This window comes from Lithobates pipiens, unplaced genomic scaffold, assembly GCF_037356315.1.
Source record: "Lithobates pipiens isolate NorthernLeopardFrog02 unplaced genomic scaffold, aLitPip1_a1.2 Scaffold_1, whole genome shotgun sequence".
NCBI lineage: Eukaryota > Metazoa > Chordata > Amphibia > Anura > Ranidae > Lithobates > Lithobates pipiens.
The window spans coordinates 5,479,241-5,498,106 of NW_027507685.1; the positions used below are offsets into that span (position 1 = coordinate 5,479,241).

Consider the following 18,866-nt stretch of genomic DNA (forward strand, 5'->3'; position numbering starts at 1 on the left):
CCAAAGAGATGCCAATCAGTGCTCAGACAGATGCCAATCAGTGCCCATCAGCAATACCTGACAGTGCCAGTGCCATCAGTGATGCCTATCAGTGTCATCTATCAGTGTCCATCAGTGCCACCTATCAGTACCCATCAGTGCCGCCTATCAGTGCCACCAATAAGTGCCCATAAGTGCAGCCTTTCAGTGCCCATCAGTGCCACCTCATCAGGGCCACCTCATCAGTGCCGCCTTATCAGTGCTGCCTTATCAGTGCCCGTCAGTGCAGCCTCATCAGCGCCCATCAGTGAAGGAGAAAACTTACTTATTTACAACATTTTATAACAGAAACAAAGAAAAACTTTTTTTTAAAAAGTGTTTTGGTCTTTTTTCATTTGTTTGGCAAAAAAAAAAAAAAAAAAACGCAGAGGTGATCAAATACCACCAAAAGGAAGCTCTGTTTGTTTGAAAAAAATGAAAAAAAGTTTTGTTTGGGTACAGTGTAGCATGACCGCGTAATTGTCATTTAAACAGCGCTGAGATCTAAAAATTGGCTTGGGCAGGAGGGGACCTGGTATTGAAGTGGCTAATGAATGCAGGGAAGTTTTATTTTTCAAAGAATACCCAATCACATGCTAGGAATTTTTTTTAAACTGCATTTTTGCTTGTACATGATTGGATGATGGAAATCAGCAGAGCGTCACCCTCAATCCCTAAACTTTGGGGCAAATTCCCTTACAAAGTGCAACTTCCCTTAGAAAATAAACAGCCTTTAGTAAACTCATTCGCATATCATTTAAAGGTACCTATAGCCAATGCACCTTATGTGGCTGAGAGGGAAAGGCAAGAATTCTGAATTTGAGTCTACAAAAAGGTGTCCAAAAAATTCCCTGTCTGATTTTTTTCATTGATTCCTCCCCTTTTTTTGCTGCGAAGGATTCCTTCTATTGCTGGCTGCCAAGAGTGGGCTACGTTCTTGCATATTGAGTCACCCACTTAGTTCTGGCCAATGACTTCTAAGGAGAAGAGCGCTAGATTTGGCGGCTGGCTGCACACTACAGAGTCGGGAAGAAGAACGCTGAGAGGTTGAGCTTGCCTGCCAGTACTTCACAAGGCACTCCAGTATCTCTATAGAACTATGCAGTGCACTTTGCCTAGAAAGGAAATCAAGTGCTACTCAGTCACTCTCTTAACGCCGATGAGGGACTAACTGGCCACCAAGATAATGGATGCTACTAAACAGGAGTAAAATATGCCAGTGGTTATTATAAAAGGTTAAAAATGTGTAGCTTGACAGGACACTGGCAAAAAATGAGACTACTTTTAGGGGTGCAATATACATTGCTACCCACCGGTGGAAAAAGGCAGCAAAAGTATATGAAGTGCACAGGTTGCTAGCTACCAGTTTAAACCAAGCAGCATTATTAGTTGCACAATAGGCCACTAATCCTCAATGTTATAGAGGCACTTTATTATGTTGATTTACTAAAGGTAGCATAGATGCTGTTCACCAATCGCTTAGGCATCGTCTATCTATCTTTAATAAACCAACCCCTTTGTGTTTAGTTGGCCACCATTATAAAATGCTGGAAAGAGAGACTGCCAGGAGACGGGCATCCCATCAAAACTTTTCCGCGGGACGCCCAGACTTTTATTTACGTCCCCGGGGACTGAATTTCTCTGTTGCCAGATTTCACAAAACTTAGGCGCCTCCTAATTTCTGTTGTGATTCTCTGAGCAGCTGTATGTTTTCATGATTTATGGACAAAACAGACAATAAAGGGCTGTTTAAATGAAGGAGACATTTTTATCCTAGCATGATTTCCCATTAAAAACCCAATTAGATAAATTTCCCTTAAGCCGCGTACACACGGGCGGACTGTCTGGCCAACTTAGTCCGCCGAAACACATTTCAGCAGACAGTCCACTCGTGTGTGGGCTTCAGCGGACTTTTTCAGCGTGCAGTCTGGCGGACTAAGTATTTCGGAATTTCCGTAATACTGTCCGTCAGACTTTGGTTTCAGCGGACAATCCGCTCGTCAGTAGGCTAGTTGGACGGACTAAGTATGGTGCATGCTCAGAAAGGATTTACACGGCGAAAGGTTGCATTGCTGTGTATTGGACTTCCTATTTCTAGTCCCGTCGTACGTGCTGTATACGTCATCGCGCAAACTTTCGACGGACTGTTTTGCATCCGTGTGTGGTCAAGTCCGTTCATTCAAAAGTAGGACGGACTGTCCGTCGGATTGTCTGACGGACTAAGTTGGCCAGACATTCCGCCCGTGTGTACGCGGCTTTAGTCCTAAATCTCTTAGCCCTTGTACACACGATCGGAGATTCCGATGGAATGTGTCCGATCGGAGCATTTTGTTGGATATTCCCACTGTGTGTGGTCTCCATCGGACTGTTTCCGTTGAAATATCCGTCGGACCAAATTTTCCAACTTGCCGGAAATATTTTCTGACAAAATGCTCGGATCGGACATACTCCGATCATGTGTAGAGAATTCCGATCGGACAAAGTGCCACGCATGCTCAGATCAAATTCCTACATCAAAGCTATTGGCTACTAGCCTGAACGTAGTCCCGTCGTAACGAAATAACGTCATCACGTTCTGAACGATCGGATTTTCCGACAACTTCGTCCGACTGTGTGTATGCAACAATTTCGGACAAAATCCGACGGACAAAATCCGACAGATTTGGTTGTCGGAATCTCTGATCGTGTGTACAAGGGCTAAGGATGGCATCAGTAAGAGAGCTGCTTATATCCATATTGTCAGCTTTCCCAAGCTAAAAATCATCCACACAAAACTACATTCAGCGATTGTAACAGCTCACTCTATTAACTTTTATTAACTTTTAGCCCTTGTACACACGATCGGACATTCCGATAACAAAATCCGTCGGATTTTATCCGACGGATTTTGTCCGAAACTGGTGTTGCATACACACGGTCGGACAAAGTTTTCGGAAAATCCAATCGTACGTAATGTGATGACGTTATTTCATTACGACGGGACTACGTTCAGGCTAGTAGCCAATAGCTTTGGTCTAGGAATTTGATCTGAGCATGCGTGGCACTTTGTCCGATCGGAATACTCTACACACAATTGGACAAAGTCCGATCGGATCATGTTGTCGGAAAGTTTTATAGCCCAGCTCTAAAACTTTATCCGTCGGAAATTCCGACGGAAACAGTCCGATGGAGCCCACATACAGTCGGATTATCCGACAACACGGTCCGATCGGACATTTTCCGTCGGAATGTCCGACCGTGTGTACAAGGGCTTAGAGTGCATTTCTTCTTTGACACCCTACAAAATATTTTTATTCCATATAAAGAGACTGATCTGTATTTTAGCACACAAAGTGTTTGCGGGTTATGAAAAGTAACAATATTCTTGATGCTGAAATGACACTGCTGTGCAGTTTATACATTCTCATAATCGAAATATTCTTGTTGTATTATGTACATCTCAGAATAACATTTCATTAAATAGCCTCAATTAATTGGGGTCACTTACCCTCACAAAGCTGGCAGGAAACCATCCTTCCTCATCATCAATCTGACCCCACCACCAATCCTTGTTGGAAGCATCTAGGACTTTGATGACGTCGCCGGCTTTAAATGCCAACTCCCGGTTGGCCATGGTGACGTGATCCCATGCTGCCTCAGCACTTACAATAGATCCACCGCTGATTAGCTGTATAAATTAAAAAGGAAATCGCTGTTAGTCATATTAAGTCATTTGAGCTGCTGAGATTAAACAGGGTGATCACAGTGCAGCACACAGAAAAGGGGACTAACAGAATACAAAAAAACTCCACACAGAAGACAGGTAATGAATGATTGCATCAGCGGTACTGCCCGGCCTGATTCAATCTACACCACCACAATCCCAATCTCAATCAGCCTGTACTGTAACCCTAACACCATGTTACAATCAGAACCTGGGTACATTCACAGACATAAAAAAGGACACACCAAAGTGCATCAAAGTTGGAATAAAGCACCATTGACGTAAAAGCAATCAGGTACATTTTTCTGAATCACACATTGCTCTTAACAATTCATTTCTAGCCATTTTGGTAATGTGACTGAGCGCCTAAAAAACACCCATATACCATACTCTAAATCTAGAGCTGCTTGAATGTTGAGGAGAAATCTCAACCTGACAGGGGTTTTACCCTTCCTTATTCTATCCAAAACGAAAACCGTGATTTCAGCTTGCTACAAAAAAAAAAAAGTAACCGCCAACAGTTAGTTCAATCTGTTGGTAACGGAGATTTCTTATTTCCTAACTTAAAGTGGACCTTGCAGTAAAAGGCAAGGTCTGCTTGTAATGCTTGCCCCCCCCCCCCCTGAAAAATGACCTGGTGATAGTAGGTGTAAAAGATACCGGTAAAGAAACAAGTCAGAAAAAAAAAATCCTATTATCTTCTGGCAGTGGAGCCTAGGCAAGGGTGACATCATACTCCTTATAGCGGGATCTGGGTGAATACAGAGAAGCCAAAATCTTGTGAAAAGACACTTGTAACAAACTGGGTTGTCTTCTTGTAAGATTTTGCCAGCTCTATATTCCCCAGGAATACCCCCGAAAAGAAGGTGACATCACGCCCAGCAATGCAGAAGACAGAGGTAAGGTAAAATAAAATATTTTTTCTTTAGCGGTAAACTTTTCACCTACTGCAGGTGATTTTTGCAGGGGGGGGGGGAGGGGGGCCAGGCATATATGTTGACCTTGCATTGTATTGCAATAAAATTTGCTTTAAAGTGGTTGTAAAGCCACTTTTCTTCTTTCTATAATCCCCTCTGTACTATTAGAGTATGTGCCCCAGTGTATGTTATAAAAAAAATGTAGCTTCATACTTAATTTCAGAGCAACCCTCTGCGTTCACCTGGCCGCTGTCTTTCCTAATTCAACAGCTACAGCGGACGGGGCTGAGAATACCTGGATGACATCAGCCGGGAGTAGGGGAGGAGGGGTGGAGAGCTGCGGGCTGTCTTGTGAGCACCCAGGGGCACTCTGAAATTAGGTATGACGCAGCATTTTCTTAATAAATAACATGCACTGGGGCACATACTGTTATATAACACTGGGGATTATAGGAATACAACAATGATTTTTTCAGCAGGATTGGAGCGAACGGCATTGACATGCTGACAGGCAGGGAGGGTGGAGAGGACGGGGGAGAGAGGGGGCAAGGAGACACAACGGATGACGGAGGCACGTAAACTGATCACGGTGTTAGGGCTCAGCAGTCATGATAAACCGTGGTCAGTTTATAGGAGAAGGGAAGAACCAGGCAGGATCAGCCAGGTATTTTAGGTGATATGGGGGGGGGGGCAAACTACACAACACAAGCACTGTGTTGTTATTCTTGCTCCAAGGGAAGGGGGTCTATTTTTTTTTATTTTTTTTAGGGTAACAAACACTTTAAAGTAGCAAGAATATGCACTGCTGACTAAAGTTCTGTTTCAGTGCTGATGAAACTGATTACAGTAACTGGATTCAGGGGACCAGAACCAGTTAAATACCTTAAGAAAAATCAAGACAAAGCATTTTTACACCATAATTGTCTTTACGCATACAATACTTTTCTTTTCCACAAACTAGCAAGACTGTAAGCACATCAACTACTCCCTAATTGAAGACACACATTAAATGATATATAATTAATTGGTAAACAAGTTACATTGTACAATAGCATATGTCGCCAAATTCAAAATATAAGTCACAGTAAATTTGTAAAGCAGTAACAATGAACAGTTTTGTTTGTTATTGAAATCATTTTAGTCTAACTTATAAAAACTGGTTGAATGAAAAGTCAGGTGTTAGGGCCAGGTCACATCATGAATCACACAGGAGCATGTTGTGTGTTCTTGTGCGATTCACATGCCACCCAGGTGCAATGTGATTTCAGTTCATTCATTTGAATGGGCTGAAATCTCACAGGACCGCAATACTGCATGCACTACTTTTAAAAACACACTGTATTTGCGACCAGCGTTTGGGGTGTGATTAAGTTAACACTGACACCCGCTGCAGATCGTAAGTGCGGTGCATTTTGAACACGTTGCGGGAAATCAGCTTTTCCCGTGCCACATTCTGATGTGAGCTGGCCCTTAAGAAGTATAAAATGTTCACTTAGTGAATAAAGTTAAGCTCTGTTTAGAATTGAGATTTAAAGTGGTTGTAAACCCTTACAACACACTTTGACCTACAGGTAAGCCTAGATTAAGGCTTACCTGTAGGTCCAAGAAATATCTCTTAAACCTACATGGTTTAGAAGATATTTGGCGAAAGACAGGCACCGCTTTCTACGGCACATGCGCCATAGACAGCGGCGCGCAGGCGCACTGAGCGCGCCGCCGTCAACGGCGATATGCCGCGCGTGGCAGCTCCCGTGCGCATGGGCGGGAGTGACATCATCGCAGCTTCGCCGAATGACAGCGGCGGAACAGCGAGACCCACCGAGAAGATGGATGCGCCGGACTACAGAGGACAGCGGTGCATAGTAGTCCATTATGCTTTACCTTTGCAGGGAATGAAAGAGGAAGTAAACTCATCAGGGTTTACTTCCTCTTTAAACTCCCCTCAAATTTTCAAGGCGAATACTTGGGATTTTCATTTGCAACCAATACCAAACTGTTGGATAATACGTTTGTGAGTTTGCTCCGGAGATTAGGAACAATTCATAATGCACTGTTTAACCTTTGCCTCTGGTTGCTTAAGTCACAAGAGACAATTATATGAAGGGGTATATAACCCTGTCCCCTCACAATGAATGGGCGGACTCACAGCAGCCATATTGTCAGTGGGCGTTGGAGCTGTCAGAGGGAAGCTGACAATACTGTGTAGAGAGATATTCTGTTATTATGTGCTTTCGAGTGCTATAATGTGGATTGCAGTGGTGGGCTACATATCCTTTGGTACCCAATTGTGTAACACCATGTACAGCTTTAAGGCATGCCCAAGCCTGTACTTTAAAAGATTTATTTCTTTTCAAAAATGTTTATTGAAGTTTTCAAAAGAATAGGCAAGTCAGGTGATCAGTAGAATAAAACCCATACGTAAACCATTATGAGGTCAGATAGCTGAGCCATAATTTAAATGTATGCGTGACAGGGTGTGAACTACTTGAACATGTTTTTCAAGGAGCAAGGCTTCTGAAGAAAAGAACCCCCCCCCCCCCCCAATAAGAACAAAACCCATGTCTATATATATATATATATCTAGATTTATATATATATATATATATATATATATATATATATATATATATATATAAATATATATATAGATATATATAGCAACATAAGATAAACATCAACCTATTTGACTTAGTAGGCCTTCTCAAAACCCCTCACCATTTATCTGGCGATGAGGTTGTATCGGACCAACAATTACTTAGAATTACCAATGTCTAAAAAGAAAAGATGGAAAGCAGATTTGTGTATTTCAATACTGTCACTGAATCCACATTAAAAAGTCATCTACCCGCTGTTCAACTACATTTATAAAAAAAAGAATGTTGGCCTTGGTACATGTCTCTTATGGCAACACCCAGCTTTCTATGCCTTATGTGTGACAATGGCTTGCTTATTAGAAAATGCCCAGAATGGTATAACAAGATTCATCCCCCATAGACTTCAATAAGGTTCTCCACAAATTCATTGAACTTTGAGCAAATTTCATAAAACAGTTGACAAAACAAACTCCGGCCTGTTCAATCATTACAATTATTAACTTATTAATCTAGTTAAAGAAGATCTTGGCCACCTCTGGTAGAGGAGGGAAGTCCACTTTAAGTAAACATTCTCTATTCGTTTATTAAATCAACCCCATTGATACATCCTACTGGTTTATATAATAAATGTAACAGAGCTAAAATTGATAGTACTACTTTTCAAGCCTAGAAAATAAATGCAGAACACAGTAAGTATAAATGAAATGATATACCCATGGGAAAGTGAAATTAAAAAAAACTGTTCTCCGCAACTACCAACCATGAAATTCAAACAAGTAAAAGTTATCAATGTCCTTGCCACTATGAACTTTCCTTGATGTGTATGTGTAACCAAAACTTTTAATATATATTTTTGGTTAGAGCAGGGAATGGCTAAAACCAGGGCCGTTTTTAAGGCAGGGCAAAAGGGGCAGCTGCCCTGGGCCCTGTCATTGTTGTGGGGCCCAAAGCAGCTGCCTCATACTTGCCAACTATCCTGGTTTAAATTCCCTCATCCCTTGAGGTTTTAGTCCTGTGCTGTGTCCCAATATATCAGTGTGAAGTGCTGCTACTTATGCTGCTCAGCTCTGCCCTTTTGTTGTGTACAGAAGACTCAGCTGCAGATCCTGTGTTTACATGTAAATTACCTGCATTCATATGTAAATAGTGGCGGCCAGCAGCATTGATATATATATCTTGCCCCCCTGAGGTCATATCCACAGCAATCTCTAGCAACCAATCATCAAGCAGAAATCATGTGCTGTAACCTCTAGCAACTAACCAATGAGCTGTAATGTGTGCTGTACCCTCTAGCAACCAGTCAGCGAGCAGTAATGATACAGTATAACCTCTGGCAACCAATTGCAATAGCTGCCTGATCTGATTCAGTAAACTGATTTTGAGTCTAGCTGCTATTTATTGTATGTCTCAGAGCAGGTGGAGAGCGAAAACTGCATGGGGGGCCCCAAGAAAAGTTTTGCCCAGGGTCCAATCAATATTAAAGACGGCCCTGGCTAAAACTGCTATCCATTTCTTTTTCGGATGTCTGTCCCACTGGGAAGGAAGAATTGCCTTCATATCCTGTCTGGGAAATTCCAACAGCAATAAATGTTCCCATCAGGTGAATTCTCAAGGGAAGGGGAGAACATTAACCTACCCACCAGGAACATAGACAGCAATACAAATCTGACAGTGGTTCTAATCCTTCCCTACTCTCTAACATGGGACTGGAATTACAAATGTAATGTATCTTGTATTATTGGCAGGTACAAATGAAACAGTAGCTGTTGGTGAATACTTATAGATAATGCACAAACGAAATTCAATTTACTGCATAACCTATATGACATTGACATATCAGCAATGAAAGAGATGGGTTGCTAACCCAATTCCATAATGTCACGACTTTATAGAATTGGAAATTTTAGTACATTGCAGTCCTTTATGTACCTTTGTGTTTATATGATTACATTCTTCCCTACAACACTATCAGATGCAAAATCCAAGCTCTTCACGTCAACAATGCAGCAGGAAAGGAACAGTCTTCCAGACAAGGCAGTGCAGCTGAGCGGAGCTAACTATCAGAAGACAGAAGACGGCAATGGATAATGTCACAAGCCCCCCAAACCTCTACTATCTGTTAAAAAGGGTTGGGACCATGGAAGATGCAACTTGAATCTGGTTCATCCCACAAGAGCTCTACCACATGATACCCTGTTTCCCCTAAAATAAGGCCTAGCGGGATTGTCGGTGTTGGCTGCAATATAAGCCCTACCACCCAAATAAGCCCTACTCTGTTTCCTCAAAAATAAGCCCTACCCTGAAAAGAAGACCTACAAGGACTTTAACTAGGGCTTATTTGGGGGGTAGGGCTTTTATTGCAGCTATCACCGACAATCACACTAGGTCTTATTTTAGGGGAAACAGGGTACTATATTAAATAAAAAGTAGAACTATAGGCCAAAGCTTTTTTTTTATTATTTTGGATAGAGCAAGGGAGATTTCTCTTCACTTCCTATCCAATAGCCAAACTGAAAGTGAGAGGAAATCCCTGCAAAGTAAGGGAATTCCTTGGGGACCCCTGGGTCTACAGAACTAGTGTCCCATTAGACGATTTCCCCCCTCTTACTTTTCTGGGGACAACCAAAATTTTGAGATTTTTTCTTTGTGTTTCACTTTCAATGATAATGGTAAACAGGACAAATAGGATAGAGCTCCTTAATGGGGGCACATTCAGGAATAAAAACTGACAAGCGCTCTAATCCCTCTCCACTCTATCCAAAACAAAACAAAATTGCCTTTCGTTATACTTTAGGGCCGGTTCACACAGCGAGGCGATGCGAGGCGACACGGCTCGCCTCGCCTCGCTCCCGCAAGTCGCCCCCTTTCTGTACAATGGAACCGTTCTGAGAGGAGCGACTCGAGTCGCTCCGACTCAGAAAAAAGGTTCCTGTACTACTTCTGGGCGACTTCGGGGGCGACTTGCATTGACTTCTATACAGAAGTTCTCTGCAAGTCGCCGCTGAGGTGCCCGCAGGTCGCGGCGAGGCAAGTCGGAGACGCCTCGCCGCGCCTCGCTGTGTGAACCGGCCCTTAATGTTTTGCTCAATACCAAGCACTGTAGCTAAATAAAATTGCCAAAGAGTTTATTACAAAAAAAAAGTTGATATACCATAGGCGTGATAAATACCTATACATGCAAACACAAAAGCACACATATAAAATGGGCTTACTCAATAAAACAATACAAAGTAGTTCCCGTAATCAAAATCCATCTTGCACTGTTCTGGCTTCAGTAATATGAATTTTAAACTACTACTGTGCGTTATTGAACTTTGCATGTTTCACATTGCATTGTTAAATGCCAAAACTTTTCAGTTCCCAAGGACAGCTGAAACTTACTCATAAAATAAAGTATTGTAAAGTACCATAGCAACTTAGCAACTAGTAAGAGTCCTTTGTGATTTTTTTCTTTGGGCAAAAATGAGCTTTGTTGCTCTAAAGATAACCACTATTATTATTATGTTTGGTTCCACATTGCTTAAATGAGCGATAATTTAGGATCAGGCATTTCCATTCTACGAGCAATAAAAAAGCTGAGCCAAAAAAGTATATCAAATCTCAAAGAAGGTTTAATCTTCCAACAAATGTCAAAGGCTGTCTCTTTGGGTAGGCAGAGGTCCAGGTTCATCCTGGGCTGACTGTATTGCTTTACTGCTGTGTGGTCTGCATGGAGACCCAGGTCCTGTCTGTGCTGTCTGGGCAGGGTGCCTTTATCACAAGAATGACTGAACAGAATCACAGATCTTTTGGTAGGTAAAATTGTTTACTAATACAGATTTCAATTGTGCGTCTAGATCTTTGCCTGCTGTTTAGCTTTAATGAGGTAAGCTCAGTTAATCCTCTATTAAGTCAGTTGGTTTCAGTTAATGCCAATGATAAACAATCTCTAATTTATTCATACTTTTTCACTTCATTTTTATAAATAGTAGTAATCAGGAGGAAACACATCAGGCATTTTTACAGTGCAACTATGGCTGCCCCACTGCATAAAAATATTTAAAAAATGATTCACAGAAACAAGGTGCCAAAACATCACTATCCTCTAGTGGAGCAGTCTCCAGACTGTGGCCCTTTGCTTGCCTTTATCTGGCCCTTGGGGCATTAATCCATCCAATGACACCAACAATGGGGCATAATTCCCGTCACTAACACCAACATGGGACACTATTCCTCCCACTCACCATCAAAAGGGCCAATTCCTTCCACTGACACTAACTATGGGTGGAATTCCTCCCATTGACATCAACAATAGGGCAGAATTCCTTTCACTGACACCAACAATGTGGCACTATGCCTCCCTCTGACACCAAAGATGGGGAAGAATTCCTTCCATTGACACCAAGAATGGGGCACTGTTCCACTCACTGACACCACAGAATTGTTTATTCCCACTGGATGCCAGGGCATTGTCTATTCCCACTGGCCCTAGTCCAACCCCTCTAAAGTCTAAACTGGCTCTCTTTGTCTAGAAAGTTTGGAAACCCCTCCTCTAGTGCAAGAAAAATGAAGGTGCCAGAGCTCAGATCAATAAATATTTTTGTTAAAAAGGCAAAAAAATAATTGCCATGCCCCCCCCCCCCCCAGCTTCTCCAATATGGAAAGAGTGACCGGAATACTGACTGGGGTTGGGATGTAGGTTGCGGAGAAGTATCCTCACGTGTTTGACAAACTGGCAGGCACTTATGGGTTTGATCGGAAAAGGTAGTAGGGGACTAGAGTTCGACTGTACCAGAAGGAGTTACAGTAGGCGATCTAGTATGGTTGCTGGACACCAGACATTGTTTGTGTTATAGAGGTGGGTGTCTACCTGGGAGCCTGATTGCTGGGTTTTAGATACTGCAAGGTGGAGGATGAAATAGTCTTGTTAGCGAGCCAGGTGATGTCTAGAACTTGGACGGCGGGGTTACCAGTAATAGGCTGCTTGTATGACCAGGCTGGGGAGAAGGCCAAATGGAGAACTAGCAACGACATATCCCTGAAGATGGCACTTGTTATAGGCAGACGTTTGGCATTGACTATAGGTTGTCATTTCTGGATGCCGCATAGGATGGCCCGGATCGCGTGGGATGTGAATAAAGATGGTTTTGCGGGGTCCCGTAAAGCAAGAAAGTGTTGGATGCCGGATAAGTATAGTCAGATAGTGTTATGGGACAGGGCCAACTGATTATGGCAATAGGAGATAAAAGCCAGTATGTGCTTGGTGTCTGTTTTTCCCCCGGAGCAGGATGCCAGGAATTTGTTGAATACGTTCCAAGCTGTGTGGTAAGCTTTTAGCATGTTGTGGGACAGAGACTTATTGATGAGCTGGGTCGCTCTGTGCAGATGCTGTTCTAGTCCAGAGTCAGCTGAGACCAAGTAGGGATAAGGGCTGATACTGGATCGGCTCCAGGATTCTGCTGAAAAAAGGAAGTGTAATTAAAGCGGGACAGTGCATCTGCTGCAAGGTTGTACTTGCCCGGAATGAATGAACAATGGACGTTAAATTGGTGCTGCAGAGATAGACGTACCAGCCTGTGTAGGAAGGACATAATCAAGAGCGACTTGGACCTGCCTTTATTAATAATATCGGCCGTGGCCTGGTTGTCGGTGGTGAAGGCCATGGTTTGTCCTGTCCAGAGATGACCCCAGAGCTGAGCAGCTGCCACGATTGGGTAAAGCTTGAACAGGGAGGAAGTCTGGGTAAACCCGGGGAATTAAGAGTATCTCTGGAGGCCATGGTGCTGCAAACCAATGGTGGCCAATAATTGCAGCGAAGCCTGAGGAAGCTGCAGCATCTGTCACTACCAGCAGTGATAGGGGCGATGTTGATGGTATAAACATTGATATACCGTTTCACGTAGTAAGGAACTCCTCCCACATTGGTAGGTCCGCTACTGCCTCAGTGTCTAAGTTAAGGATCTGATCGGGGTCCTGTGGCATATGGCATTAACTTGGCCTAGTCATTACTTTTTTTGTTGCTTGGCCTGGCATACATTTTTAGGATGTGCCCTGTGGCATATGATACAGACGTGGAGCAGGAGGCATTGGCTGAAATTGCATGACCTGTAGTTAAAATTATTGCAGATGGCTGCTCCTCCTACTGTCTGAATGGAGCATCCAAACTTGTCCACCTGGGGCTTCTGTACAAGGGCCGACAGGCCCTGGACTACATTGGAGGTGGAGGGAAATTCGAAGGGGTGACTGGCTGTCACGTTGGCACACCAGGTGGCGGTGTGGGTGGAGGACTGACAGATAGAGCATGGAGGGGAGCACAGGCCGACAAAGTGATGTCAGAACAATTCGTGTCCATGAGGCTCCAATCCATGGCTGTCTGGAACTGTGAAAGCCTGGCTGCCGCCTTGGTGGAAAAGGAACAATGATAATCATAAAAAATGCAAAGCCTCCGTACTTATAGCCTGGGTCCACCACATTGTGAAAATACAAGTCCAGCTCTTCTCTCCTACTGGGAGAGGCTGAGCATAGGACATCCTGAAGGCCAACGCAAATTCTGGAATGGACAACTTGCAGTTGAGCCTGTGATCTTTGGCCTTGAGGAGCACTGACACTTCTCCCCAGGTGTAAGATTTTTTTTCTGCCAGGTCATAGACTGAAATGAAGAGGGAGGCAAGGTTGACATCCTTGCCACCCAGAATGTCCTTCCTAATGCTGGCTTGGACCAAGTGTGCTGGGAGGACAGTGGGACTCTTCCCTGTGGTACCTGTGGAAAGGGGTGTCAGAACCTGAACTGTGGCCAGGTCAGGGATGGTCGTGACCAGGCGAGCCTCCAAGAGTGCCACTCTAGCCTGCACATCTGTGACTGTGGTAGACAAGGATGACACCATGGTGTGGAGTTGAGGGATTGCGGCAGATATTGACTGAAGGTACGCCTGCTCGGTACTGGGCCCAACTGTGGCTGGCAGAGGTAAGAGGAGCCTGAAGAGCTTGGCTGTAGCAGGGAAGGGCACCTGCCTGCGCCTCAGTTCCACCGGCAACTTGGGAATGGTCCATCCCCTGAGCGAGTGCACGCTGCCGCTCTCTGAAGCCGGAGAAGGTGACAGAGGGGAGGTGAGGTCTTCACTGTCGGCCTGAGACATGGCTCTGGGTAACTTGTGCCCAAGATGCGATGTCCTGTCCTTGAGGTTGAAAGTTGGAGAGTGAGGTACGTAAAATACAAGAAATGTTTTGGTATGAAAATAGAGGCACGAGTCAGTGGCTAATACTACGGCTACGTGTAGGGTTTCTTTAAAGAACAACTCATAAGCTCGATATCGAGTTTCTGGTGACAAGATATCTAACAAATGATGATGCATAAAAATTAAAAGGTCAAACAAAACCCTACCTGTGACAGCCGAACCAGACACATTGTACAAAAACTGTGAACAGGAACGAAAGCCTTGAAGCTGATTGTGTCCGTTTTACTGATGATACAATCATCAATTTTGAGGGCAAAGACTTTAGGTGAAGCCTGTTCTCCAAATGTTCTCCAAATAACTTTAATATTCAGTTAGCATTTCTGTAATTTATGTTTACAGTATATGGTACCATTTACTGTAAATACTTATTTGAAGTATACAGATGAATAAGTTTAATGGTCAGATTTTGGCTAAGGTCAACCAGTTGGTAATGCATACAACACTTTTCTTTATGGAAAACTCCTGTGTTTCCAACCTACTGAGCATAGAAATACATGGGATCAGTTCTCCTCTGATTCACAATATTGTATAACATTTTTAAACATCGATAGCGATAACCTTATGTTGAGGAAAAGCTCTCTTTATTCTTTCATATGTAAGCTACTACAACCAAGCAAGACACATTAAGAAAAGTGTTGTGTACTTGTGTGACCCTAGCCTATGGCAGAATATATTTTGGATGTCCTTGATGATGCCCTGGAGGAGGGGTGAAATGCATCGACTTGCTTCTTGTTCGTGTTAACCATTGATGCAAATTTCCATCTCTGTGGAACGCACGCCATTCAGCGGAGGACTCGGATGATTTTTTTTACTGATGCCTGTTTTTGCCAAAAATCCTGTAAGTTGCGCATTGAATGCGCTTGATAATTGATGGCAAACATTTCACTATGAGTTTTCTCTCTGTTTCCCCATCTATGGAGTGTGGTATATCCAACCTGTCTTAAAACGTCCCCCTGCAAGATTTTACTGAGGAACCATCCAGCATATTCCCAGAATATCCCAGACTGCGAATCTGAGGATCCAATAATTTTGGCGACTGGGGACACCAAAGGGGGAGCTGCTTCACCGATTCAAACGTTTTGGAGCACCTTTGCACTTTTCACTGCAGCACCTAAGCACTTTTAGGCCGCGTACACACGGGCGGATTGTCTGGCCAACTTAGTCCGCTGAAACGTGTTTCAGCGGACAATCCGCTCGTGTGTGGGCTTCAGCTGACTTTTTCAGTGGACAGTCTGGCGGACTAAGTCTTTCGGAATTTCCGTAATATTGTCCGTCCAAACTTGGTTTCAGTGGACAATCCGCTCGTGAGTAGGCTAGTTCGACGGACTAAGTATGGCGCATGCTCAGAAAGGATTTACACGGCCGAAGGTTGCATTGCAGTGTATTGGACGTCGAATTTCTAGTCCCGTCGTACGTGCTGCACACGTCATCGCGCAAGCTTTCGGCGGACTGTCTGTTCATCGTGTGTGGTCAAGTCCGTTCATTCAAAAGTAGGACGGATTGTCTGTCGGATTGTCTGACGAACTTAGTTGGCCAGACAATCTGCCCGTGTGTACGCGGCCTTAGATTTTATGTTTTTGTTTTCTCTTACCATTGATACATTAGGCAGTTTATTAGGATGTATATTGCTTGATATAAGCTGCTAGCGCTGTTTTATATATATATTTTTTTCATTTTTTATGGCAGAATAGTACTTAGCACGCACTAGGAGCATTAGAAGTCTACTAGAACCTCATATAAACCATACGCATTTCATGCTGGCATGTGCACCAGGGTCTCTACATTGGAGGGGTATGACTATTTATTACCACCAAACATGTTACTTAATCTCAGTCCAGCCAACCCTAATCCCGTTATTTTTAAGAGTCCAAGAAACATTTTAGCTTTAAAGAGTATAATTATATTGTCAAATGTACGTTTAACACTAAATAACATTGGAAGTAATTCTATCCCGTTCTGTCCAGACTTTGTCATGCTTCATAATAAAAGAAGCATAAACTGATGGCCCAGGACACACAGAGAAAAGGCCAGTGAAAGGAACACGGAATGTGTAATGAATACTTTCCCATGGTCGAGCCTGCAGGCTGGAGATAAGGGCACTTATACTGCCAGACCATTGTGAAAACCGTCTGCAACACTAGCCAAGTGTGTTGGGCTGAGAAAACAAGTCAGCGCCAGCACTCAGCAAGATCTAGTCTGCAACATAGCTGACACCTTTACTTTCCTCTTACCTCACTTGCGTTGTCCTAATTCTTAAAAAGAGCACATGAAATAAAATATCGCTATGGCTAGAGGCATAATCTTATAATACTTACTCAGCATCTCAAGGTTGAGAACATACAGGACATTTCCAACAGTTCCCAATCTGAATTTTAAAGGTGCATTAACCTCAAATAACTTAACTCACTCATTGTGTCTAAGTACACGCGGGTTGTGACTGCTTGCCTTTTCTGTGCTCCCCTCCTTTGTGAGCAAAGCCACAGTTCAGGTTCAACCTCTATACACCTTCATTACATATATCAGTTGGAGCCATACTTTAAATCTTTTCTGGATGCAAAAAAATGGATTTCTTGCTAGAAAATTACTTAGAACCCCCAAACATTATATATTTTTTTTAAAGCAGAGGTCCAAGAAAATAAAATGGTGGGGGTTGCAATTTTTATGTCACACGGTATTTGTGCAGTGTTTTTTCTTCTGGAGAAATTAAACTTTTTTTTAATTTAATGCAGAAAAAATACAATATAATACCCAATTGTTTGGTAACATATAAAAGATGATGTTACACCGAGCAAATATCGTATTTATCGGCGTATAACACGCACCTTTTTCCCCTGAAAATCGGGGGAAAGCCGTCATCTCCTCTCCACTCGCTCTCATGTCACACACACACACACACACACACACACACACACACACACACACACACACACACACACAGTCCCGCCTTCATCACTGTCATTGGACTAGTGTTCTGCCTATCATAGGAGCTGGTCCAATGTTGATAGCGGAGGCGGGACTGTGTGTGTGTGACGTGAGAGCCGATTGGAGGGTATATGACGACTCTGTGATTTCCTGATTCAGGCTGCTGCTTTTATGAGAGATGGTGAGGCTGCAAATGGCGGTGATTTAAAAAAAAGGCATTAATCAGGCTGCATTGAGGACTTTATTTAGGCTACATTGAGGACATTAATCAGGCTGCATTGAGGGCATTATTCAGGCTGCAGATAGACATTGATGGGCACTGACCCTTAATTGGCTTCAAAGTTGTTTATTTTAAAAATAGTTTTTTTTCTTGAAACTTCCCTCTTAAAATTAGGGAGCTTGTTATACACCGGCACGTATTATACACCGATAAATACCAAACATGTTACCCTTCAAATTGCGCATGTCCATGCGATGATGACAAATGGCTTACATTTTACTATCCATTGACGACGCTCTTAAAAGCCTTTACAGCTTACTTTAGATTTTCATGTACTATATGCTCATTGCTTCCAGTTTCCTACATCACAGAGGTGATCAGAGCCATTCCGGTCTCTGATTACTTCTATGATCAGCTACCAGAAGTTCCTGCTGGTCACTTGGGTCTCCTGGTGGGACGGGAGAGCACAAGAAAGCCGCTGAAGGTGGTGAGGGGGAAGGGCAAAATTGGCTAATTAGCCGCCAGGATTGCTTTTACAAGAAAGCCGACCATCAGCTCTAAAAAACATTACTTGCAGTCATCAACCAGGTGGTGTCTCTCAAATTAATAGGCGTGTTCTTAGCCAGATCACCAGGGGAAAACATAAAATTTTTGATTTTGGGTTTAATATCTCTTATACAAAAAAATAAATAAAAATCTGCTCTAAAGTACTAGCATCTAGAGCAGTGATTCTCAACCAGGGTTCTGTGGAACCTTAGGCCGCGTACACACGGGCGGACTGTATGGCCTACTTAGTCCGTCTAAACACATTTCAGCGGACAGTCCGCTCGTGTGTGGGCTTCAGCTGACTTTTTCAGCGTGCAGTCTGGCGTACTAAGTATTTAGGAATTTCCGTAATTCTGTCCGTCATACTTTGGCTTCAGCGGACAATCCGCTCGTGAGTAGGCTAGTTCGACGGACTAAGAATGGCGCATGCTCAGAAAGGATTTACACGGCGGAAGGTTGCATTGCTGTGTATTGGACTTCCTATTTCTAGTCCCGTCGTACGTGCTGTACACGTCATCGCGCAAGCTTTCGTCGGACTGTTTGGCTATCCGTGTGTGGTCAAGTCCATTCATTCGAAAGTATGACGGACTGTCCGTCGGATTGTATGACGGACTAAGTAGGCCATACAGTCCGCCCGTGTGTACGCGGCCTTAGCATTCCTCCAGAGGCTGCTAGGGGTTCCTTCAGCATTGGGCAATTTCTGCCTCTCAGATAAGTTCCCACTGATCTTTT

General features: G+C 43.4%; 1 protein-coding gene across 3 annotated transcripts in view; it reads right to left on the reverse strand.

Moving 5' to 3' along the window:
• Positions 1 to 18,866, reverse strand: part of ARHGEF9 (Cdc42 guanine nucleotide exchange factor 9) — a 659,595-nt gene that overhangs the window by 216,781 nt on the left and 423,948 nt on the right. For all 3 annotated transcript variants that reach the window (XM_077475005.1, XM_077475175.1, XM_077475090.1), the window contains one exon: positions 3,506 to 3,685. In XM_077475005.1, coding sequence (XP_077331131.1) covers positions 3,506 to 3,685 — 180 coding nt within the window. The remainder of the gene's footprint in view (positions 1 to 3,505; positions 3,686 to 18,866) is intronic.